This window comes from Microtus oregoni, unplaced genomic scaffold, assembly GCF_018167655.1.
Source record: "Microtus oregoni isolate MIOR12 unplaced genomic scaffold, Mior012 000020F_ref0000438, whole genome shotgun sequence".
NCBI lineage: Eukaryota > Metazoa > Chordata > Mammalia > Rodentia > Cricetidae > Microtus > Microtus oregoni.
In genome coordinates this window covers 36,649,675-36,675,349 of record NW_024543079.1, presented here as the reverse complement: position 1 = coordinate 36,675,349, position 25,675 = coordinate 36,649,675, and the positions used below count along the sequence as shown (strand labels likewise).

Sequence of the window (25,675 nt, the reverse complement as noted above, 5' to 3'; positions counted from 1 at the left end):
GGCCAGACATGATGTGGCACAGGCCTTTAATCCCAGTACTGGGGAGGAAGAGACAGTCAGTCTCTGTGAATTTGAGGCCAGTCAGGTCCAATAGAAAGTTCCAGGACAGGCACAGCCAGGGCTATGGAGAGACCCTGTCTAAGGAAACCAAAACCAAAACCAACCAACCAACCAACCAACCAAAAAACCTCCACAAAAAACAAAATGCAACATAAACTAAACAAAAAATGTTAAAATGGAGGTGTGTGTGTGTGTGTGTGTGTGTGTGCATGCATGTGTGTATGTATGCATGTATGTCAGGACTGGGAGGGGGTTGTGGACGTGCACTAATGTGGACACACATGGAGGCTAGAGGTCAACCTTGCCCATTAAAACTCAAGTGCTGTCTTCCTTGTCTTTGGGAAAGGCCACTTACTGACTGGTACCCGAGGTTGCCAGTTAAGCAAGGCTGTCAGGCTCTGCCTGTCTCCACAGCCCAGTCAACTCTGGATTACCAGCTCAAGATAGGATACCCAACTTTTTGCTTTTTACGTGGGTGCCCTGGAGGGAACCCAGGCTCCATGCTTGCATAGCAAACACCTTATTGACTGACCCATCTGTCTCCCCAGTCCCCGGAAATGAGTCTTTAGCTAGAAAATTCCACGAAGATTTTAGTCTTAAACTGAAACAGTGTTCCTTATCCGTCCATCTTTCCTTTTCCTGTTGTCCTTATTTCTCTGTTATTTGTACATCCAGCCAGGCATGAAATTTCAGAGATGCAATTTCTCAAAAATGTGAAACAATGAGGGGAAAACTTAACTCCTTCAGGAAAGCAGCAGCCACTGCGGGGTAAGGCGGACACATACTCAAGCTGCCGGGTTCTTTTCTCCTTTGCAGGTTTTTACCGATATGAAATAAAAGTCCTTGTGCCTCATGCTTCAAGTTGACCAGTTTAGCAATTCAGAGGCTTTGAAGAGGGAAAGGAGAGTAGTTTGTTGATAAACACATTTATTTTCCTTCGGATTTCTAAAGAATGAAACATGTTTGGCAGTGTGTCAGGAATTAGGTTTTTTTCCGTTTTGGCTTTTTCCACTTTTACCTCCAGGTCATCCCCTGGGCTCAGTCTGGCCAGTTGTCTTGTCATCAACTGTTCCTTCAAAATGGCTCCTTGTTTGGTACACGTGTTACCACCAACCTGGGGCAACAGGCCCTGCCTCCCCCAGATGAGTCTATTTAAAGGGGTAAAGAGGATTGCCAAATAGGCTCCCCCCGACACTGGTGCACTGGGTGTACAAAGGAACGATACAGTCAGGTAGTGGTGGTCTTTTCTCCATCTGTGGGATGGTGGTGAATTACTTTGCTTGTCTGACATAGGGTTGATGTAGCCCCAGCTGGCTGGAACTCGCTGTCTAGCTGAAACTAGCCTCAAACTTAGAGACTCACTTACTTGTGCCTCCCAAGTGCTGGAATTAAAGTTATGTGCCACCATACCTGGCTAATTTTAATGTACAGAATAATAATAATTATTCTATTTATTATATGTGTATGTGTGGCCTGCATGTATATCTGCACCAGGTTGATGCCTGCAGAAATGAGAAGAGGGCATTGCATCCCCTGGAACTGGAGTTACAGATGCTTGGGAGCCACCATGTTGGCGCTAGGAATGGAACCTGGGTCCTCTGCAAGAGCAACAAGTGCTCTTAACCACTGAGCCATCTCTACAACCCTATTATTTTTGAGACAGGATCTAATGTAACCTAGATTGGTTTTGAATTCTGTGCTGTTGAGGATAACTTTGAAGTCCTGATCTGCCTGCCTCTGCCGCCCCTGGGTGCTGGGATTACAAGTACCACCATGCCCAATTTATTTAGTTTTGAGGGTGGGACCCAGGGCTTCTTGCCTGCTAGGCTGGTACTCTAACAACTCTATGCAACCCTACCCTGAGAATGATGGTTTTTGGTGTGTGTATGCTAGGCTGGCACTCTAACAACTCTATGCAACCCTACCCTGAGAATGATGTTTTTGGTGTGTGTATGGTGGATGTGCCTGTGCTCATGTGCATGTGTGTGCAGGTCTATGGCAGATGTCTTTTCCCACCCATCAGCTCCCAAATAACTGACTCAGAGACTGAATCTTAATCATAAATGCTTGGCCAATAGTGCAGGTTTGTTACTAGCTAACTATTACATTTACATTAACCCATTATTGGGGGCTGGAGAGATGGCTCAGTGGTTAACAGCACTGGCTATTCTTCCAGAGGTCCTGAGTTCAATTCCCAGTGACCACATGGTGGCTCACAACCATCTGTAATGAGATCTGGCGCCTTCTTCTAGCGTGTGGGCACACATGGAGGCAGACTATGGTATACATAATAAATAAATAAAAATTTAATCCATTATTCCCCCCTCCCTTTATTTTTGGTTGTTCGAGACAGGGTTTCTCTGTAGCTTTGGAGCCTGTTCTGGTACTAGCTCTTGTAGACCAGGCTGGCCTCGAACTCACAGAGATCTGCCTGCCTCTGCCTCTGCTGGGATTAAAGGCGTGCGCCACCACCGCCCGGCTCATTATTTCTTATCTACGCTTTGCCACGCGGCTTGGTACCTTTTCTTAGTATGGCACGCCCATCTTGCTCCTCTCTGCTTCTGTTCACGACTCCTCAGCTCCGCCCTTCTTCCCATCACTCTCAGTTTGACTCTCCCACCTGGTTCTAGGTCAGTCAGCTTCTTTATTATATCAATCACAGTGACATATAGTCATACAGTGTAAAGAAATATCCCACACAGGACAACCTTCCTCTGTCAAGTTCATCAGTGTCGTTCACTCCCCCACCCCCATCAACTCCTAGTCCCTTGCCTACTGGAACTAGCCAAGTAGACTAGGCTGGATGACTGGCTGCTCAGTGAGCCTCGGGGATTTAACCTGGTTCCACCTCTCAGTGTTGGTGTTGCACGCATGTGCCACCATACCCAGATTTTTCTTTTTTTATGTGTTTGGGTGTCTTGCCTGCATGTCTATTTGTGCATCCCTTGTGTGGTTGGCTCTCCTGGGACTGGAGTCACAGATGGCTGAGATGGCTGCTCTGTGGGTGCTGGGGATCAAGTCCAGGTTCTCTGGAACAGGAGCCATCTCTCCCTAGCCTTCTAGGTGGCTGAAGAACCGTCTTTTTGACCCCAGATTTTTTTTTTTAAAACTTGAGTTCTGGGGATCGAACTGAGGTCCTTAGACTAAGCCATTTCTGAGAATTTCACACAATGGATTTTGATTATATTCTTTCCCCTTGCTCAGTTTGTCCCAGATCCTCCCCCTCACCCAACTTTATGTTCTCTCACATGAAAAGCAAAGCGAAAAAGCACCACGCAAGACTTTGTGCAATGATCTGTGCTGGTCAGCTAATTACTCCTGCCACAGTGTTATAGAGAGAAAGACTCATATAGCCCGGCCTGGCCAAGGCTGACCTCGTGATGCTACTGCCATGTTACCTGGATGACAGGTGTGTGCCACCATGCCTTTAGAAAGCTTTTAGTTTTCCTTTCCTTGGTCAAAAATCATTATAATTATTAGCACAATGAAAAATCAAAACCAAAACCAAAACCCCCTATTCTTCCTCTAACTTGTACTAGGGAAGACTACCGGAACACAGTGTTTATGAAAATCAGTCAGGGATATGAAAAGCCTTACTGGAGATGCGGAATGACGGCCTGGGAGCAAGCCCTTGACACTCACTGTTTCTCCCCACCCGATCTTCCTGGAACTTGGGTCTCTCTAGCCGGCAAGATGTGAGGCAGGAGGCTTGGGGGTTAGGGTTACTGCTGTGGGCCTTTCCGACATCCATCCGACCTTTCCACGTACAGTGGCGTTTAAGTTCGAGACCAGCCTCGTCTACAGAGCTAGTTCCAGGACAGGCTCCAAAGCCACAGAGAAACCCTGTCTCGAACCCCCCCCCCCCCCCCAAAAAAAAATAAAATAAAATAAAAATAAACTCCCAAGCGCTCTGCACTGCTTTAAGAAGCTAGCCCTCAGCACGTCTTTGGGCCAGCTCCCAAAGCTGCCCTTGGGACACTTCCGTTTGCCTCAGGTCCCTGTGGGTAGAATAGGAAGCGCCTGGAGAGGTGTCCCTCTAGGATCAGCTTTTTTCCCTCCTCTCAGCTTTGGGGGTGGGAATGACAGGATAGAGGGGAGCCATGGGAGGCCCGAGCCATGGGACCCAAACCCCATGCCAGTGCCTCTGTTTTATTCCTCTAGTGCTGCAAATACTCGGGCCAACTCTGGAAGCTCTCAGTCTGTGCTTCCACAGCCCCACTCCACAGGCTCTTCCAGACTTAACTGGATGAGACCCGTGTCCCTACTGCCATGCCAGTTACTCTGGCACGTTCGTCCACATTCCCAAAGTGAGAGTGAGGGGCTGATCAACCTGTGAAGGCGCTGCAGCAGCTAAGCTCTGCCAGGTGCTCAGGGGAGCGTGAGGAAGTATGGCAGCACATGCCTATACACCTACTACTGTGAGAACAGAACAAGGGGTTCTAGGCCAGCCTCTGTTACACAGCAAGTTTGAGGCCAGCCTGGGCTACATGATATCCTATTTCAAAATCAACAACAAAAAGGAGGGTAGAGGGACTGGGGGTATAGATCAATGATGAAGCCATATGGCCAGCATGATCCACCCTGAGCCTTGCAATAAAACAAAGCTGGGAGGTGGAGAGGAATGGGCAGGGAGAACCTCGGGGTAGGGCGCTTTTCTTTGGGACAGTTAGTTCTGTGTACCTTGCCTCCAGCTCCTGGGATCCTCAAGTGTTTAAGCCAGGGGAGGTGACTGTTTTTTGATTTGTTTTGTTCAAGACAAGGCTTCTCTGTGTATCTTTGGCTGTCCTGGAAATCACTTCATAGACCAGGCTGGCTTTGAACTCACAGAGATCTGCCTGCCTCTGCCTCCCAGTGCTGGGATTAAAGGCCACCACATCCAGCTTCAGTGTAGGTGACTGTATGATGTGAGTTTTACCCTCTATTGGGGTTCCAAGTGTGAGCTTCAAGGGCTCTTCCTCTCAGCAATCCTAGCCAGGAACATCCCAGCCAGACTGAGAAAGTGTCCAGTTCCCAGGGCTCCAACCCTCCAAAGCCATACCAGAGACAAAGGAATAGGCAGGGACAGCTTGCTGAGTGACAGTTTATTGGTCCTTAGTATTACATCTTAATCTCCAAGGGAAATTCACAGACACAACTGCAGATAAAAACATGGAAAATAATATAAAAATAAATTGAAGGCTACTTTTATATATTTACTGAATTAAGTAGTGTAATAAATATTATAATAAGCAAAAAGCTTCAATCACACAATTCAGTTTCACTGAAGTTATAGTAGTGTTTGTAAATATGAATTTAAAATTTAAGTTACAAATATTAAAGCATTGAAAAACTAGTATAAAAGTGAATTTTGGCACGTAAGCGAGCTCTTCCATTAGTATCTGACCGTGGGATAATGAGAAAGCCACTTCCCACCTAGGTTTTGAGGTACAACTATCCAACTAGTCAGCAGCATGGCTGGAATACTTAACCGTTTACAGTCTTTGAGTTGAACTTTTCCCTTTTGAGAAGCCAGAGCTTATTACTGTGCAAAAATTCTCCAAAATCCCAAGAGGATTTAGGAGGGACATTTTTACTGATCACAGCCTAAAGGGCTAGTGTCCAGGCCTCAGGTCAAAGAGCCTGAGGGCTTGGTAGGCAAACCTGCCTCCAATGTCTGCTTCTTCCCCACAGTCCACTTGGGGAGATCCCACATTAGAACAAAACAACCCATAACTTCAGTGACTTCACCACTATGCCACTCACTCTGGTGATGGGAACTGAAGCTGCTAACAGGAAAGCTGGTAGAAAGCATGGAAGCCCCTGGGGGACTTTGCCTGTCCTGGGAACTGCTCCCTAAAATCCTTGCTGGGTCCCTGCCGTCCACTTCTAAGATTAGAGCCTAGAGACTATCATGGCTTTCCTCTGGAGATAGTCTCTGACCTGAAGGGATCAAGTGAATGTTAAACCCCATGGAAGTCAAGAGGCCCGCAGGTTGTGGGGAGCAGCAGAGGAGAAGCAAGGTCCCCTCCTAGTCCTCAAAGAACTCACAGTGTGTGGTTGCAGGGCCCCTCCAGAGTCCCAAGCAGGTTAGGGAACATCTACAGAGGCTTCAGCTAGCTTTACCCTCTTGGGGCAAAGAACTTCTGAATGTTCTGCCTTTTCTTCAAAACCACAGTTTTATATTCAAGTTGAGGTAATCAGTTTCCCCTCTGATGAGAGAAATGGGGGCAATGGGCAGGTTGGTAAAAGCACACTTCTATGGACGATGGCTAGAAACCAAGTTCACCACACAGCGTGGCCCCAACCCCTCTTTAAAAACGCTTTTGTGCAGCAGCCAGAGCCCTTAATCTAGAGCTCCCTCTGAAATCTTCACAGTAACCCTGCAGGAAATGAAATGACCTGTGGTCTACCCTCACCCCCCAAAGGAAATGAAATTGTTTCGTAGTCCCCCTTTCCCTTTTCTAAGGCTGCTAGCTCAAATTTTAGTTTTTAAAAAGAGCTTGGTGAAGACAAAGGGAGCTATAGTAATTCATTGCTTATTAATCAATTGCACTTAAGATCTATGCTACTGAACCCCAGCCAGAAGTCAGGGATTTCCAGACTAGAGTTCAACAGGAGGGCCTTGTCACCAGTGTGTTTTGGAGCAGGGATGGGAGCATATGGGCCTTTCTCACATGTTTTTCTTAATGCAAGAATTCTTATCCAATGGAACTTGTAATTTGGCTCATTTGGCTTCAACCTTTTTTTTCATAATACAAGAATATTTTATTGACGAGCCTTGATTATTACTTTGCCCAAAGAGCTCTGTTACCAGGCTCCCTCTACGTCTCCGCTGTGCCAGGACCCTTCTGCAGAAGTTTTTCTACATTACAGAACACGATGCTGGCTTTCCCTATGTGCTTCTTCCTAAGGCATGCAAAAAGTCCATGAAACTCAGAAAACATTTATAGTCCAAGCAGCGGAGGCACTCAAGTCCTAGCAGGCATCACCTTTAGGGATCTTGCACCCCACTCTACTTAGGAGGTCAGTCTTGGGATGCAAATTAGTTCACCTTTGCTGTGCAGCCCAATGGGGGAAAAAAAGAAAAACCACTGGAGGGGATTCTAATTTGAATATCAGATTCCTGAAATTCCTGGTCCTCGGAATCAAGTAAACATACCTGGGGCAGTTTCAGGGGAGGTTTTCTGAAATGCACTGCCTTCCATGACAGGGGTGAAAGGTCAACAGCCCCCAAATGATTAGACCCTGGGCCCAAGACTAACCAGCTGCAGGATATTCACCTTGACTGGGAGGTGAAGCACTGCCAGGGCTTGAGTAGCAGGCCTGCTCTTGTCTCTGAGTTAGAGGACCAAAGTGATGCTGCTGCGGAGCTCCAGGACCGTTAACGCAGTAGCCTCGCGTGTACAGAAAGCATCCTATCTTGCCTCCATTCACCCCACAGAAGTGCTCTCATCTACAGGGCGTTGTGGATCTCTGCCTGGCCACTGCTTAGGCAACCAGGACCCTTCTAACTCCCAGCAGCTGCACCGCGTAAGCCAAAGGGTTCTCCTCAGCCTCACAGTGTCCAGCTGTCTACCGGAGAGTCTGTTATCAGATACCCAGAGACGCTGGGACACAGGGCAGTCTAGCTGCTCGTCCTGTGCACAGCCCCCACTCAGCGGTGAACACAACGCCTTTCAGGGTGTAGAGAGGAGAGAGAATAGAGACAACATGTACTATGCTGGCAGGCACAGGCCAGGGAGGACAGTGTCAGCCCCTTCAGGAGAGGCCTCCAGGAAAGATGGACACCCATTCACTCATTCATCTCTCGTGGGCACAGGCCCAGCTTTTTTTAGGGCTTCTGCTCAAAGAGGTCACGGTATTCCTGCTGCTCCAGCTCGCGGTTGTACTTCTCGATCTCCCGATTGGCCTCTTCCACATAATCATTCATGAACTGGTCCATGACTGGTACCTGGTTAAGGAGGTGAGCTATGAGCCTGGGGGACAGGAAGGAGCACTTCTCCCAGGGGGACCTGTGGGCAGGTGAGGCTTGGGAAACCAAAGTATCTAACACAGAGCATCTCAGCTACAATGAGGGTAACAGGCAACATGAAGTCCTAGAACTCTTGGGTTCAAGCGCATTGAAGCTTGCTAGTCTTGCATTTCATCCTACCCAGGAACTGCCTACTGTTACTGCAGGAACAGGCCATCTTTACTTTGTATGTCATGACCCTGTTGCTACCAATGCTGCCTTCAAACCACACCGCATGGAGGATGACAGTACAACTGGTCAATGAAGGGCACATCTAATACCAGCAATTTTGAAAGGATAACATGGATGGTGCCTGTGGGGCTTGTCCCTGCGAGCTCCCCCAGGTCTACAGATGCTGCCTGCTCCTAGGGCTTGCTGTGGTGCTCCTAGCAGACACCAATTTTATAGGAGAGGCTCACATCTCCCAAATTTTCACACTGGGATCAAACTGTTTCCAAGGATACGTGGGTGAAAATCCGTCTTGTCTCCAAAGAAGTTAACAAACTGGGTGCCATTGTAAAAGTAGCCTGCAGGTAGGGGATCCAAGTGGCGTTTCACCTATTGGAAAAGAAACCTGTTGAATTACCTGACACCCTCTTCCGGCTTCTACAGGTACCAGGCATAAAGCAGAGACTTGGGACTAGTGACAGCCCATGATGGGGCTCGGATCGTAGTTTTTAATTTTTTGTCCCAAAACCTTTGAAAAAAGGCCTAAAAGGCCTTGGTGGGCATGGGCTTGGGGAAGAGGCTTAGGGGTCAGTCAGCTATTAGTAACGCTCACCCAGGAAATCTCATTTTAGCCTTAGGATCCTACAACCTTCCCATGAACAGCTGTCTACAGCCTTCCCATGAACAGCTGTCTACAGCCTTCCCATGAACAGCTGTCTACGGCCTTCCCATGAACAGCTGTCTACGGTCTTCCCATGAACAGCTGTCTACAACCTTCCCATGAACAGCTGTCTACAGCCTTCCCATGAACAGCTGTCTACGTGCAGCTGACTGCTTTAACCCTTTTTTTTCCTCCTGAGACAAGGTTTCTCTGAAGCTTTGGAGCCTGTCCTGGAACTAGCTCTTGTAGACCAGGCTGGCCTCAAACTCACAGAGATCCACCTGCCTCTGCCTCCCGAGTGCTGGGATTAAAGGTGTGTGCCACCACCACCCGGCTGACTGCTTATCTTTTTTTTTGTTTTGTTTTGTTTTTCGAGACAGGGTTTCTCTGTGGTTTTGGAGCCTGTCCTGGAACTAGCTCTTGTAGACCAGGCTGGTCTTGAACTCACAGAGATCCGCCTGCCTCTGCCTCCCGAGTGCTGGGATTAAAGGCGTGCGCCACCACCGCCCGGCCTGACTGCTTATCTTAAATAGAGATCTTCTAAAACTACTTGGGCAGGATGAGAAGGCTAGTTCTCCCATTATCCAGTCCTCTTACAGACCCAGATCTCCTCCACTTCATCCACAGGTCACAGCAGAAGTGGCCACTCCATTTACTGAAGCTACAAGGTTAGGCTTCTTGGGAGCGAGGGCAGCCACTCACGTGGATATTCCTGATCTCCTGCTGGGTCAGCATTCCCCTGGTCTTCAGAGCTTTCCTCTGAGGCTTCTATGTGGATGTAGAGAAAACACACATTTCAACAGGGCTGAGGGAGTACAAGGGCAGCCAAAGGCTCACAGGATTTTGGGGGCCAGTTAAGCATCAAGGACCCCAGAAGAGGGAAGAGTACATGAACCAGGTTTCATGGAGATGCTGTCTTGCTTGACTAATCCTCTGAGTAAACTACTTTCACACCAGAGCCCTGCAAGACAGCTGGAAACAACTGTCCCCAGTGCTTTGCAAATGGGCACAACTGCCTCTTGGTACATTCTTATGCTTGAGCCACAATGACAGATAATGGACATCTGGAGGTTTCATAGTCTAGTAACATTTAAGTCCTTATCTAAAGTAGGAGTGGTGACACACATCTGTGATCCCTGCACTTGGGAGGTTTAAAGCGGGAGGATTAAAATCTGAAGCCAGGCTGGCCTACACAGTGAGATTCTGCCTAACCACCTCAGCCAAAACACCCAACCTCCTAAAAAAAAACCTCCTTAAAATAAGCAAAAGCAGAAGAATTTAATCACACAAGGAAGGTCATAGCTCCTAGAAGACTACCATCAATGGACAAGACCCAAGACCCCAGGCAACTTTACTCCTCGAGTTCCAGGACAAAGCAAACCGCTGATACTGTCTGTGCTTAGCACCACAGCTTCTAAAATGCCTGGCTGTCAAAGTACACAGGCCTGGGCTGGAGAGACGCTCAGCAGCATGGAGCATGGAGCACTGTCCTTCCAGAGGACCTGGGGTTGACTTCCAGTGCCCACAGTTGTTATTTATATCTCCATTCCAGGGGATCTGTTCGTGTTCTCTCTCTGTCCCCCCCCCCCTCCTCCTCCTCCTCCTCCTCCTCTCTGGTTTTTTTCGAGGCAGGGTTTCTCTGTAGCTTTGGAGCCTGTCCTAGAACTAGCTCTTATAGACCTGGCTGGCTTTGAACTCACAGAGATCTGCCTGCCTCTGCCTCCTGAGTGCTGGGCTTAAAGACGTGCACCACCACTGCCCGGTGGGATCTGATCTCTTATGGCCTCCACAGGCACCAAGCATGCATGTGGTGCAGACATATATGCAGTCAAAACACTCATACACATAAAACAAAAAGTGTACAGGACCAGGCCTTTAATGTCAGCACTCCAGAGGCAGGCGGATCTCTGTGAGTTTTGAGGCCAGCAGGGTCTATAGAGTGAGTTCTCAGACAGCCACTGCTATGCAGAGACCTTGTCCAGAAAAACAAATAATCCCAAACTCAAAACAAAACACAGTATTGACATATCCACCTGGAATTTGCCCCTACAGGCTGCTTCTTAATCCCCAAATGTCCCTAAGTCTTGACTGAGCCTTGAAGTGTGGACTAGTTGGTGTCAGAGGGAAGGAGGCCAGGCTCAGAGGAGTGTGCTGGCCGTATCTGGGCTCAGTGAAGTTGGTTTCGCAAGTCACCTGCTTAGCTGACTGTCGAAGCCAGTCTTTGAGGCTGTCCTCCTTCAGGGAGCAGCCAATGAACACAAGATAGCATTCTGGCTGCCCATTCTCTTGAGGTGTGCTTCTGGAATTGGGGGGTGGAGTGGGTCCTTCCAAAACCGGCATAATGCTCAGGGAATTGGTCAAAGTGTTGTGGCAGACCTCCATGGTCTTTTCAGAATCTGCACAGAGAACACATTTGTCCCTGAGAACAAATCCCACAAGAACGCTAGACTGTAACAGTGCTGGCAGGTTGACAGATTCCTAGGGACTGACGGGATCAGTAGTGGCGAGTCGGAAAGGATGAGTAGAAGTATATGGTTTGGTAGGTATGGGTGATCAGACACACACTGTTAATAGGGCAGAGGAACACAAGCGGAAGAAAATGCTTAGAGGTCAGATAAGCAGGGCCACTCACCACTGCCTCTGCAAGATCTGTCATAAAAGGAGAGGCCACTGCACTGATAGTAACACCCAGGGATTCACCTCAGAGGCTGAATGCAGCTGCTGGCTGTGACGTCAAGGACTAAGTACTACCCAGCAGCTCGAGGGGCAGCAGCCTGAGGAAGGGGCTGGAGAACCTCCCAGTGGTAAAGAACACTAGCTGATACTCTCTAGAGGACCTGGGTTTGATTCCCAGCATTCACACAGTGGCTCACACCAACTTTAACTCCAGGGACAGGGGATCAAATGGGCACCAGACACACACGTGGTGCTCATACATGTGCTGTCAGAACACGTAATGTAAAATGTAAAAAGAACAGCTTTATAAAAGAATGGAAGAAAGCATGGACACACATTAGCTGGGCTTCAGTGGCCTTGCGCTACAGCCCAACCTCTGTACAGCCCACTGGCGTTCCCAGGAGCTGAGGGCAGATCCGCCACTGTGGAAAAGAGGACGGAGCCAGCAGGGCTGTGAGCTCACACCATGAGCCGTGAGTGCCAAGCTACCAAGACTCACCCCATTTACCTGAAAACTTCACTTTGCCAAGGATGTGGTAGATATTCCCAGAGAAGGGACTTGGCTTGATGGAAGACTGAATTGCTGGTGGAGGGAAAGGACAGGAATTCAGCTACCTGGACAGGGAGGCCAAGCTTAGATCAACAGAGTCAGAAGGTCAGGGCCAGGGGAAGGGCTCAAGATTCCACTCCTCCTGCCCAGGGCCTCCACCACTATCCCTCAGAGTGAGCCAAGCGTGGCCACACATAATTGGAACCGGAGATCTGATCTCATTAACCCCCCTACCTGCTTTGATCCTGACAGTATGGAGAAGACTTCAGAAATCCGAGGATACTGACTGAAATGGGGCTACAGGGAAGGGACAAGTCTTCCATCGAGGGTGAAACGTGTCCCAGCCACACTCACCTTTACACTTGGCCACAAAGCGGGTTTTCTCCAGAGGTCGGTCAAACCACACGCAGATCTGAACCATTAGTGGAAAGACGGATCCGGAATCAAATTTACCTTCATACCTTAAAATAGTTTTTAAAATGTAAGAACAAGTATTGTTCTTAAATTCTTTGACATATTCATGAACATATACAAGAAGCTGTAGTACCCTTTGCCCCCATCTCATCCATTCAGTGTTGGGGTTCAGTGTTATATATACTATCTTGGGATAAACTAGTCATCATTGTTCAATCCTCTCTCACTAATTAATACACTATTTTGTTTACAACATATATTTCTCTTTTTTTCCTATATGAACTAGGGTCTTACCAATACCAGGTTGGCCACAAATTTGCTATGTAACCAACGATGACCTTACATTTCTGACCATCTGGGCATCCACCTTCTTAATGCAGGGATTAAAAGCATGGGGCACCACACTGGTTTATATGGGGCTAGGGATTGAACTGGGGGCTTGGTTTGTTTTTTTCAAGATGGGGTTTCTCTGTGCAGCCCTGGCTATCCTGGAACTTGTTCTGTAGACCAGGTTGGCCTTGAACTCAGAAATTCTCTCGCCTCTGCCTCCCAAGTGCTGGGATTAAAGTTCCGCACCACAATGGCTTGGCTGAAGTACTGTTCCCAGTGTGTATACCTCTGCTTCACTATGAGACTGGAAAGCAGGATGGTGCCTTGGAGCAGAACCTTCCTGAGAGTGCAGGTCTAACTTCTCTAGACTAGCACAAGTTCCCTCAAGTCCAGGGCCTGTGCATTCCCTCAGACCTCATGATACTAGGAGTCCTTCCTAACACAGCTGGGACCACCCCTACTCTACCCTGTCCCCACTTTGAACTGAAGATACACCTGCTTCAGCATTCAAAACAGCTAGGATTACTTTCAACACTCCAGACACGCCCATCTCATGGTGGGGAACTTAAAACATCCACGTTTCTCTAGAAGGAACTAAGGAGTTGTGAGGCCACTGCTGTGTAATCACACTGCTTGTCACATCAGTGTAACATCAGGGCTAAACTCAGAGCATTAAATTAGGGTTTGGGGCTGGAGAAATGGCTCAGCAGTTAAGAGCACTGCCTGTTCTTCCAGAGGATCTGGGTTCAGTTCCTGGTACCCACATGGCAGCCTACCAATAACTCCAGTTGCTAGAGATTTGACACCTTTACACCAATGCACAAAAAATAAATTTAAAAAAAATTGAAAAATAAAATATACAAAAAATAAATTTAGAGTTTGGTGTGTGTGGTGTGTGTGTTCAAACTTTAAGATGTCTCACTTCTGTGCTTAGGTTGGTCTTGAACTCCTAGACTCACGTTTTATCCTCCTGCCTCAGGACCCTGAATATATGGGATTATCAGTACATGCTACTATAGCTGGATGAAATAACTTTTTTTTCTTTCTTAAAGACAGGGTTTTGTGTTTCATGAGGTTGGCCTTGAGCTTGCTGTGGATCATGCAGAATCCCTGGTCCTCCTGCTTCCTCCCAAATGCTGTCACTGTTAGTATGAGCTACCATGTCCACATTGTGAAACTTTCTAATACAGAAAATTTCTAGTTTAAACCAAAAAAAGAAGTATGAGAGTATAATGAACTCTTATATCTCATTCAGCTTCCACAGTTAAGGACATTTCATTTCAACTCCTGATTTATTTCTGATTTGGAACTGCTCCAGGAGAGGACAGAACCACTGAACGGGTGTCATTCCTACCATGCTAAGAGCGGGAGCACGTACTAGCCCAGCTGTGTGTGTGTGTGTGTGTGTGTGTGTGTGTGTGTGCGCGCGCACTTGCCACACTGCACACATGAAGGTCAGAGGACAGCTTGTAGGAGCTGGTTTTCTTCTTCTACTGCGAGGGACTCTGGGATTGAACTCAGGCCACGGGGGCTTGGTGGTAAGCTTCTTTAACCACTGAGCTATTTTGCTAGACCTTTAAAGAGGTTTGTCCTGGGGATTCTATGTAATCAGGCTGGTCCCCAAGAGGTTCTTCTGCAATAAAGGCAGTCACCACTGTGCTCAACCCCTTTTAAAGTTTTTTGAGCCAGGGCTTCCTGTATGTAGCCTGTGAGACTGAACTAGAACTTACTATGTAGCTAAGGAAAATCCTGAACTCCCAATCCTGCTTCTATCCTCCCGAGTGCTGGGATAAGAATGTGAGCCACCATGCCTTACTTGCAATAGGTTTTTTTCTTTCCTTTCATTGTTTTCTAAAAAAATTTATTATCATTATTCTATGTGTTTATGTATTTTGACTGAATGTGTGTATTTGTACCATGTACACTCTGAGTTTGCAGAAAGCTTTGAACTGCACCACATGGGTGCTGGTAACTGAACCCAGGTTCTCTGCAAGAGAAGCAAGTACTCTGAACTACTGAGTCATCTCTCTTGTTCTTAAACTTTTCTTTTCTTTTTTCTTTCTTTTCTTTTCTTTCCTTCCTTTTTTTTTTCTTCAAGATAGTGTTTCTCTGTGTAGCTTTGGAGCCTGTTCTGGAACTCGCTCCATAGACCAGGCTGGCCTCAAACTCATAGGAATCCGCCTGCCTCTGCCTCCCAAGTGCTGGGATGATTAAAGGTGTGCACCACCACCACCCGACTACTAGCTGTATCTTGGACACATCATTGAACTCTTGCTGCTTCTGTCATCTATAAAATGTGAACAATAGTGGCATTTATAATGTGTTTTGTTGATATGAAATAAAAAAGCCAAGACAGGCAAAGCTCTGAAGAAGCAGCACTGCACAGCAGAGCTTCCTGGCATTGTGGGAATGCTTTGGTTCTACAGTACCCAGTACTGTGGCTGCCAGGCATAGGTAGCCACAATTAACTCTAAATTTTAGTTTTATTAACTTACATCTACATTACACTCAGAAGCTCTATGGCTAGTTCTAGAGACAGCTCAGGTGACAATGGTGTTAGAGTAAGATCATGGGGGACTCGGCATCTCTCCTTTGTCCTCTTTTTGGTGATGTTCTTGGGCTGGGAGCCAGCTGTAGAGAATATTCCATGGATCTCATTAGCAGAAGCCTACCTACTTTTGATGACTGATTACCTATTCTATCTAAATGGCTGATTATTGGGAAGGGCAATTTTTTTTTACCTGGGGAATCTAAGTCTTGGTTCTGTACCACTCACTGTACTTGGTACCTGTAGGATGACCACTTGAATCACAGTGTTCAGAGGCTCAGACTGTGGAGCACTGGCCCCTTGGGAAGGCGTCCAGGCCACAGCAGGTTATCCAGTTAACATAGTGACCCTTGTGAAGCATGTATGCTACTGTCATTTCTGCCGATCCTTGCTACAGATGTGGCTCACATTTCCTTTTAGAGCTACTATTTAGTAATGATACTTGCCAGCCAGGAAACATTAAATATCGAGAACGTAGCATCTGGGGACTTGAAAAACTGTTTTCTGAGAGAATCAGCTCAATGTCTTCATTCCTTTAAAAACACAGAGACCCAGAGAAGACCCAGGTTAATTAGGGTTGTCAATGTTAACCTCTCTACATTTGCACACATTTTTCCTGACACAGAATATGAAAAGTAGTTGTATGCATAACAGTTCACTTCTACTTCAATATGTGTCTTCTGGTTTTCTTTTTCTTTTTTTTGGTTTTTCTAGACAGGGTTTCTCTGTAGCTTTAGTGCCTGTCCCGGCACTAGCTCTTGTAGACCAGGCTGGCCTCGAACTCACAGAGATCCGCCTGCCTCTGCCTCCCGAGTGCTGGGATTAAAGGCGTGCGCCACCACCGCCCGGCTCAATATGTGTCTTCTAAGAATAGTTGCTCATAGGCTGGGATTAAAGGCGTGTGCCACCACCGCACCCATACTCTCACATCTTATATTTCTGGTTGTAAGCCTAGCTTTTAATGGCTGAGCCATCTCGCCAGCATCTTAACACATGGACCACTGAAGACAGTTTTGACTTCAATTCTTCAGTGTATGAGAAAGCATCTGTCAAAACAGAGTAACAAAACACCACAGAGCATTACAGTGTTAAACGCAGTTTATTTAAGAAGTGGTATGGTGGTGGTGGTTGACGTTACTCTCAGAACCTAGTAAGCAGAGGCAGGTGGGTCCCTCTGAATTCTAAGCAAGACAGGGCTGCAAAGTAGGATCCTGTATCCAACAAAAACAGCATTTTACAGGGCTTGAGAGATGGATTAGCAGTTAAGAGCACTGGCTATTCTTCCAGAGGACCCTAGTTTAATTTCCAGCATCCAAAATGTAAGTCACAATTATCAACAACTCCAGTTCCAGAGGCTCTAAACCCTCTCTGGCCCCCACAGGCACTAGGCATGCATGTGCTGTACAGATAGACACCCACACACACGCGCAAAACACCTACATACATGAAGTAGAAATTTGCTATTATTTCTTCCGTGTGTGTGTGTGTGTGTGTGTGTGCAGCACAGTACGCATGTGGAGGTCAGAGGACACCTTGCAGTAGTCGGTTCTTTCCTTCCACCAGGTGTATCCCTGTGGGCCAGTCTGGTGCTGTTGTCATCTGGGAAAGAAGTTGGGCACACAGAGTGGAGTCTGCACAAGTTTACCTTGTAACAATCCCATTTTCTGCAAGAATGAAGGCTGCAGTTGGATTGGCAGCCCTGATGAGGGTCTGCAGCTGAACAAGGAGAGGGTGCCTCTGCTCCGTTGTGTGACTTGTAAACACCACGTTATTCACCAAGCCTGAAGAATAGAATCAAAACATAACCTTCAGAATCTTGACTGGGGATGCAGGCTCACACAAATGTGGGCCTTTGCTGCTTCCACTGACCTCGCCACATTCTTTCTCCCCTTCTAGGAACTGCCACATTTTAAGAGTACACGCTTAGTTACTTCACTTCCTAATCTCATGTATTTTGTATTGTTTTGTTTTGTTTTTGAGACAGGGTTTCACATAGTAGCTTTGGCTGGACTGGAATGTACTATGTAGACCAGAATGGGCTTCAACTTGTGATCTTCCTGCCTCTGCCTCCTGAATGCTGGGATTATACACATAAGCAACATGGTTAGCTTTATGCTTTTTGAGACATGGTTTTATTAAGATGTAGCCTAAGCTTGCTGGAAATCATTATGCAGCCCAGTGTGACCATGAATTCACAACGATCCCATGTATTGGGACTATAAACTTGGCCACCAAGCCTATCTGCCATTCTCTTTCTCACCCTCTCAACATTTCCTATGTGCACAAGCACATGCACCATAAGAACTGGCATGAGCTGGCTTTCTCCTTCACCATGTGGGGACAGAAATTGAGTTCAGGTCACCTAGGCCTGGTGGAAGCACCTTAACCACTAAGCCACCTCATAGGCTCCCAAACCAATTTAGCTTCTCTTAATTCAATTTTCTGGTTGTTACTTGGAGTTCTTGATCAAAGAGCTTTTCAGCATTGCTTACATTCAACCTTATTAGAAATTGGTGCTATGCTGAGCGTGCTGGTGCACACCTTTAGTCCAAGTACTTGGGAGGCAGAGGCAGGAGGACCTCTGTGAATTCAAGGCCAACCTGGTCTACAAGAGCTAGTTCCAGGACAGATTCCAAAGCTAGGAACCGATGCCACTGCCTTCAGCAGCTCAGGACACATTGTTTACCACCAAGTATTCACTACAGCACTAGGTGCGAACAACTATATTCTCAGAGTCTCACAACTGCAAGACCACTGTGGACACAGATTTCCATACAGTGACATGGGAAAAAGGGAAGCCCGTGTAAGGATTTGTAGACTGGATAACAATGAAACTGCTCTACAACTTGTAAGAAGGTAAGAGTCACAAAACTATGGAGAACTTAGTAATCAGCAAAGTCATTACCCATTCTAGCGTAATTATACTTCTTCCAAATTCATACTTATTTTCTTAGTTATAAATATATTTTATAAAGTTCTTATCGATATAGGCTATTTCTGCCATAAGATTATTTGTCTTTTTGGGCATGGGGTCAGTGTCTAGCCCAGGGCATCCTAGAACTCATGATGTAACTAAATTCTAATCTTCCTGCCTTCATTTCTTGAGGTCTGGATTCCAGGCATGCACTGGTTTATGGGATGGTAGAGATCAAACCCAGGACTTCAAGCATGGTAGGCAAGCATGCTACCATTGAAATGATATATCTAGAACCTCTTCAATAGAATATTTTGTTATTCAGTGGAATTCTTCTTATTATTACTATTTTGGTTTTCTCGAGACAGGGTTTCTCTGTGTAGCCTTGGCTATACTGGAATGCTCTATGCAGATCAAGCCAAGCTGGCCTTAAATTTATAAGAGATATATATGTTTGGCTATTCAATAATTTTTATTTATATTGTATTGAGAAAATTTCAAATGGGAGGCAAAAGAGATGTCTCTTATTGTGGCTAAAATCTCTTGTTGTTATTTAACAGGACCCAGATTTGGTTCCCAGTGCCCATGATGACTCACAACCATCAGCACACATGCACGTGGTACACAAACATATACACATGCAGGCAAAACACTCATAGAATAAAATAAAATGAAAACCATTCAAATATGTACCAAACTAGAAAATAAACTCTGGTTTTAAGAGTTATCATGGGGTGGGGCTGGAGAGATGGCTTAGAGATTTAAGAGCACTGCCTGCTGTTCCAGAGGTCCTGAGTTCAATTCCCAGCAACCACACGGTGACTCACAACCATCTGTATTAAGATCTGGCACCTTCTTCTGAGCTGTAGGCACACATGCAGACAGAACACTGTATATAGATAATGAATAAATAAATCCAAAAAAAAAAAAGGTTATCAAGGGGCTGGACAGATGGCTCAGAGATTAAGAGCACTGACTGCTCTTCCAGAGGTCCTGAGTTCAAGTCCCAGCACCACATGGTGGCATCATCCATAAGGCATACATGCAGGCAGAACACTGTGTGCATAATCAATCAATCAATTTTTTTGTTGTTGCTTGTTTTTTTTTTTGTTTTTTTTGTTTTTGTTTTTGTTTTTTTTTTTTTGGTTTTTCAAGACAGGGTTTCTCTGTGGCTTTGGAGCCTGTCCTGGAACTAGCTCTTATAGACCAGGCTGGTCTCGAACTCACAGAGATCCGCCTGCCTCTGCCTCCCGAGTGCTGGGATTAAAGGCGTGTGCCACCGTCGCCCGGCCTGTTTGTTTGTTTTTTGAGACAGGGTTTCTCTGTAGTTTTGGAGCCTGTCCTGGAACTTGCTCTGTAGACTAGGCTGGCCTCAAACTCACAGAGATCCGCTTGTCTCTGTCCTCTGAGTGTTGGGATTAAAGGTGTGCACCACCACCAGCCATGAAATTAATTTAAAACAAAAGAATTATCAATACAGCCAGGCGGTGGTGGCACACACTTTTAATCCCAGCACTTGGGAGGCAGAAACAGCCGATCTCTGTGAGTTCAAGGCCAGCCTGGTCTACAAGAGATAGTTCCAGAACAAGCACCAAAGCTACAGAGAAACCCTGTCTCAAAAAAAAAAAACAACAAAAAAAAACAAACAAACCCAAAACAAAAGAAAAAAAAGAATTATCAGTACTAGCAATACTAGCTGGGCAATGGTGGCTCAGGCTTTTAACTACAGCACTTGGGAGGCAGAGGCAGGTGGATCTCTGTGAGTTCGAGGCCAGCCTGATCTACAAAAGCTAGTTCGAGAATAGGCTCCAAAGCTACAGAGAAACCTTGCTTTGAAAAACAAAATTAGACAAAAGGATAGACTTCCCTCTGCCAGTGTCAGGGAGCCCTCTCCTCTGAATGAGGGGGCGCTGGAGGTACCTGTATGTTGACAATACATTGGGAAGGTCACTTTGGAGGTTGCAGAGAAACATCAAGGGCTGGCCTAGAAAGGCTGAAGCCAGATCCCCACACTTTGGTGCAACCACAGAAAGCCACTGGAGCCTTTGGAAACAGAGTAGGTTGAGGTCATAAGGCCATGCCCAAAATGTGGCACCACAGGCAAATAGATGGAATCCCTGAAGTCTCAGGACATTCTAGGATTGGCAGACAAGGAGTCAGACCCTGCAAGGTGACTGAGAGGTTACCATGGGTAGAAGAAGAGAACAATATGGTGGGCCTTGTAGTAAGGAGTCAGGAAAGCTAGTAGAAATCTACAGACCTAGAGACTATGACAGTTCCTTAGTTAAAAGGGGCGAGTCAAATTAGGACACACCTGCCCTTCTCAGCAGTGAGCCAGGGTCCCAAACAAAGTCCTGGCCTGTCCCTTTCCTTGTCCAGGCTGTGGGCATCTGTTAGATGAACCCCGTCTATGTTCTGCTTGCTATACAAATACTGTATGGACTAATTTTGTAGGGGGTAGGATTCTAGGTCAGGAACTGGGTACAGAAAAAGGGCTTTACTCCACAGCAAAAGAGCAAAAGGATTATCTCCAGCATTCCTTAGTCCAGCTATGTAAACCACCACCTGCCAAGAGGAAATGCCATCTGTGAGGCAAGTGGAGCTTGTCTGGCACACAGGCCAAACAAGCCACAGGGAGAAGTTGCGCTTTATTGGGGTCAGGAGTTTCTTTCTGCTCTTATCTAAGTGAACACAAGGACTAACCGAGGTTACAAGCTGAGCTATAGGCAGGCACTTTAGCCGGGCCTGTTCCCAGGAATAGAGAAACATCACTGTCTGGCTACTCCAGACTGGGCTAAAGGCTTTCAGAAGCCCAGGAAAAGATGAAACCACCTTCTTTTCTCTATATACACTTCTAAAAACAGGCAGTTAGAACACCTTCACTTTAAGTCAGCATTATAATGAGCCTTGCTAAGCATAACGTAAGCCTCTGCTATCACGAAATACTACAGAAATACTGTAAAATGGCCACAGTGGGTGGGATGGGGAGAGCCAGGAAGTCTGAGTTATGAACAGGAACAAAGAGGCAATAAGCTCCTTCAGGACGTGAAGAACTTGTCTCCTGGTGGCAGATTCCACTTCCAGAACAGTCATTGAACCTCTAATGAGAAGGGGGACATTTTTTTCTAAATCTCCTTCTCATCCAAGGCAAACCAAGTCAGCCAGTTCAGAGTGCTGAAGGCCCAAATACAATTAGAAGATAATCTACTAAGGCACTACAACTCCTGAGTTCCTTGACACTCAGTGGGACAGAACTTGGGTCGTGTGGCACTGCACATCTTTAATCCAGCACTAGGGAGGCAGAGGCAGGTGGATCTTTGTGAGGTAAACCCAGTCAACACACTAAGTTCCAGGGAACCCTAGAACCCAGGGATAGATACACAGACAGACCCTTTCTTCAAATAAAAAAAATAAAATAAAAAAGAAACAACTTATGGCCCCATAATCACCTGTCCACATGTTAGCAAGTACAAACTTTAGACAAATTGCCTTTGAACAATGCATTGGAAGGGATCATTATGAAACATACTACCAAGTGCCCAAGGAAGGATGATACTAAAAGAGGTTTTTTGGTTGAGACACTGGCCCAGGCTGCTTCAGATCCAAAGATGATGAAGACAGATCATTTCCTCAAGACTCTCTGAAGCTGGGCGGTGGTGGCACACGCCAATTGGGAGGCAGAGACAAATAGATTTCTGTGAGTCTGAGACCAGCCTGGTCTACAGAATGAGTTCCAGGACAGCCACCAAAGCTACAGAAAAACCCTGAATCGCAAAACCAAAACCCAAACCCAAACCAACCAACCAACCAACCACCACAACAAAAGGGGCTGGAGAGATGGCTCAGAGGTTAAGGGCACTGACTGCTCTTCCTGAGGACCTGAGTTCAATTCCCAGCACCCATATGGTAATTAACAACTCCAACTCCAAAATCTGACACCCTCACACAGACATACATGCAGGCAAAATAGCAATGCATATAAAATGAAAATAAATAAATTATTAAAAAAAAAGACTCTGCAGGGGAACCTAACCATCTGTGCTTATGCTTCACAAAGGAAAGTGGGAAGATGCTGAGGGATAAAGTGTCAAGAAGGTGGCTCCAACACTGATGAGAAGAAGGAAGGGTCAAGGAAGGTCAACAAGTTTTTATTTATTTATTTATTTATTTATTTATTTATTTTGGTTTTTCGAGACAGGGTTTCTCTGTGGCTTTGGAGCCTGTCCTGGAACTAGCTCTTATAGACCAGGCTGGTCTCGAACTCACAGAGATCCGCCTGCCTCTGCCTCCCGAGTGCTGGGATTAAAGGCGTGCGCCACCATCGCCCGGCGGTCAACAAGTTTTTAAAAGTTGATTTGTTTTTGTTTGTTAGTTTTTCAAGACAGGGTTTCTTTATGTAGCTCTGGCTGTCCTGGAACTCGCTCTATAGACCAGGCTGGCCTTGAACTCAGAGGTCTGTCTGCCTTTGCCTCTTAAGTACTGAGATTAAAGCCTGGAATGTTGATAGTTGATAGTTCTGCATCAGTTTCCTGAGTGCTGGGCTCTAAAGTGTGAGCCACCAAGTCCAGAGTGCACTACCAGCCAAGCAACTTCCTCCATTTCCTTGGAAGTTATCACAGTCTGAGTCAGCTTTCCTTCCTAACTTTAGCTCTGGAATCTCCCAGACTTCCTCTGTCAAGACTAGTGGCCTTCTCAGTCCTCAGGCTTATTTTTCAGCAAATAATCCACAAACAAACAAACAATTAAAAACAAAAAACCATAAAGTCTTGCCTGGCAATAGAGACGCATGCCATTAATTTCAGCACTCAGGAGGCAGAAGCAGCTGGATTTCTATGATTTAGAGGGCAGCATGATATATGGAGCAAGTTCCAGGATAGTCAGGGCTACACAGAAAAACCCTGTCAAAACCAAAAGAAAAAGAAAAAACAAAGAAAGAAAGAAAGAAAGACAGACAGACAGCCAGGGCTGCAGAGATAACCTATGTCAAACACTCTCTCTCATGCGTGTGCACGTGCGCACACACACATACATACATATGAAGACATCTTACTATGTAACCCAGGTGATCCTACTACTCAGCCTGCCACAGCTACCCTGACAGAAATGGCAATTCTGGTTTGCCTTTTTTCAGACAGGGTCTCACTATATAGTTCCAGACTGGCCTGGGACTTACTAGGTCTGGTTCTACATAGAGATCACCTGCTGTACTAACTCATACTTGACTTCAGTTCTGACCTATCTATTCAGACATTCCTGTTGAGGTCACCAGTGCCCTTCACACTTGCAAAAAACCAATGCTTGTTGTTTGTTTTGTTGTTAAATTGTACTTCCCTTGAGGTCTCTGCAACATTAAATACAACTGATTTTTCTCTGTCTTTGGTATTTAAAGTACTGTTTCTTCCCGTTTCATCTTTCAAGCTCCAGGATTTTCCAATCCCCTTCGCATCTCTGGCCTTCTAACCTTTTCAACCCCATGTCTGGATACTGAATATTTGTCTGGGCCTTTGTCTTTGATCATGGCTTCCAAGCCTAGAACCAAGGATCAGAAAGCCTCCCACATTACCTCCTGTTCCAGTGTCTCTCTTGTGCTTTCTATTCAAGGGCAGCTTTCTTCAGCTTTCCTAATCCTCTAAACCAGAAAGCAGAGGCATTCTAAATATCTCTTTTCCAGTTTTTGCCCCACAATTGGTTTGTCAAAAGGTTCTACTAACCCAACCTCCACAAGACCCGAATCTACTTGGATTAGGCACTAGGTATGGACCCAAACATTCATTCCATCTTGTTGCTGCTGAACCACAGCTTATACTAACCCAGCACTTGGGAGGTAGGAGGAGGAGTATCAGGAGTTCAAGGCTAGTCTGTGCTACAGTGACTTGTGACTTGAAGCTAGTGACATGAGAGTCTGTCTCAGAAAAGCAAAGGGGGACTGCTACTACCTGGTATGCCAAGTCCAATAAGAACATTCCTCCTTGGTCTCCTGCCTGTGCAGCTGCCAGCTCAGCGGTCTGCCAAGACAGCCCTGGTGTGTTGTTTTTGTTGTCCCCATGGACTGGCAAAGGGATCAGCAGGGTACAAGCAGGCTGGGGACATTGAGCTGTTTTCTTCTATTGGAAACTTGCCTGCTGTGCTGATTCAGGAAGCTCACCCCCAAGCCCTCCACTCCCCGAGGCATATCCCCTGATAGCACTGAGCATCTCAGAACCACTGCCAGGAATTTATAGTTTATTCTGCATCTCCAGGACCCTAACAACCTTGCTAACCTAGAGGTTCATCAGCGGCAAGGCCAGGGCAGGAATGCTGCTGCTGAGTGAGCAGGGTATCACAAGAGAGCTCCCGAGGATGTGTGTCCACCCAGCAGGACACAAGAACCAACTCTGTATGAAGTAGATTCCAGAAAGGTAGCAGCACAGAGAAAAGCCTACTGTATCTGAACAGAATGTGATGGGCACATAAGCAGGAAACAAAACGTACTGCTTACCTTGTGAACACTGGTCAAGACATTTAGGAAAGAGAAACCTAACGAGAAAAAAAAATGTATTTCAAAACCATTTATTTCAGAGTTGTCATTATTTCCCACAAAAGCATGAATCTGACTGATAATGCAAGTGTCAGGTGGTATTAAGCATTGAGAGAACTATAGTTATTCAAAACATTCACAGTTTTACACTGAAGTTCATGTCCCATAGAAGTTCCTACATGGCAGCTGGGTGGTGGTGGTGCACACCTTTAATCCCAACACTCAGGAGGCAGATTTCTGTGAGTTCAAGGCCAGCCTGGTCTACAGAGTGAGTTCCAGTACAGCTAGAACTATACAGAGAGACAGACTCTGTCTCGAAAAACAAACAAAACAAAACAAAAAATCAAACAAATAAAAGTTAATTAAAATAAGAAAAAAAATAAAATTCCCAACTAATATAATGATCCTCTTAGAGAAGAGAGCTACCACTGATGAGTTTTATCACGTTCCCACAAGGACGAGCAGCACAAAAGAAGTCAGGAATGACTCCGCTGCTATCTATTAGCAGATGAGAAGCTAGGTGAGGGTTGGTAAGGAGGCTGAGCATCTTGCCCAAGGCATTCCTTACAGGACTAGGTTTGTCTGGGGCCACAGAGCTCCATGGTTCCCAGATCAGCAAGTCAGATGCTTAGGAACACAGTTTTATTCTTTAATTTATTTCATAAAACAGCTGGACACATGCCATAAGGACCAAATTTGGTAAATCCTACTTTAGGATATTAATTCAGTTTTCTTCCTGACTCTTTCATAATTTCTTTCTGTCTGTCTGTCAAGACAGGGTTTCTTGGTTAAGCTTTGGAGCCTCTCCAGTAACTCACTCTGTAGATCAGGCTGGCTTCGAACTCAC

General features: G+C 46.1%; 1 protein-coding gene across 5 annotated transcripts in view; it reads right to left on the bottom strand.

Annotated features, from left to right (window-relative positions):
• Nucleotides 1-5,122: 5,122 nt before the first annotated feature.
• The window catches only part of Dnaaf9 (dynein axonemal assembly factor 9), a 135,781-nt gene continuing 115,228 nt past the window's right edge, over nt 5,123-25,675 (bottom strand). For 4 of the 5 annotated variants that reach the window (XM_041670189.1, XM_041670190.1, XM_041670193.1 and 1 more), the window contains 9 exons: nt 24,790-24,827; nt 17,043-17,178; nt 15,844-15,930; nt 12,460-12,566; nt 12,064-12,138; nt 11,073-11,275; nt 9,582-9,647; nt 8,515-8,608; nt 5,123-7,983 (listed from right to left, as the gene is read on the bottom strand). In XM_041670189.1, the coding sequence (XP_041526123.1) occupies nt 7,871-7,983; nt 8,515-8,608; nt 9,582-9,647; nt 11,073-11,275; nt 12,064-12,138; nt 12,460-12,566; nt 15,844-15,930; nt 17,043-17,178; nt 24,790-24,827 (919 nt within the window). In that variant the 3' untranslated portion in view covers nt 5,123-7,870. The remainder of the gene's footprint in view (nt 7,984-8,514; nt 8,609-9,581; nt 9,648-11,072; nt 11,276-12,063; nt 12,139-12,459; nt 12,567-15,843; nt 15,931-17,042; nt 17,179-24,789; nt 24,828-25,675) is intronic. The other variant, XM_041670192.1, reaches the window with a different exon arrangement.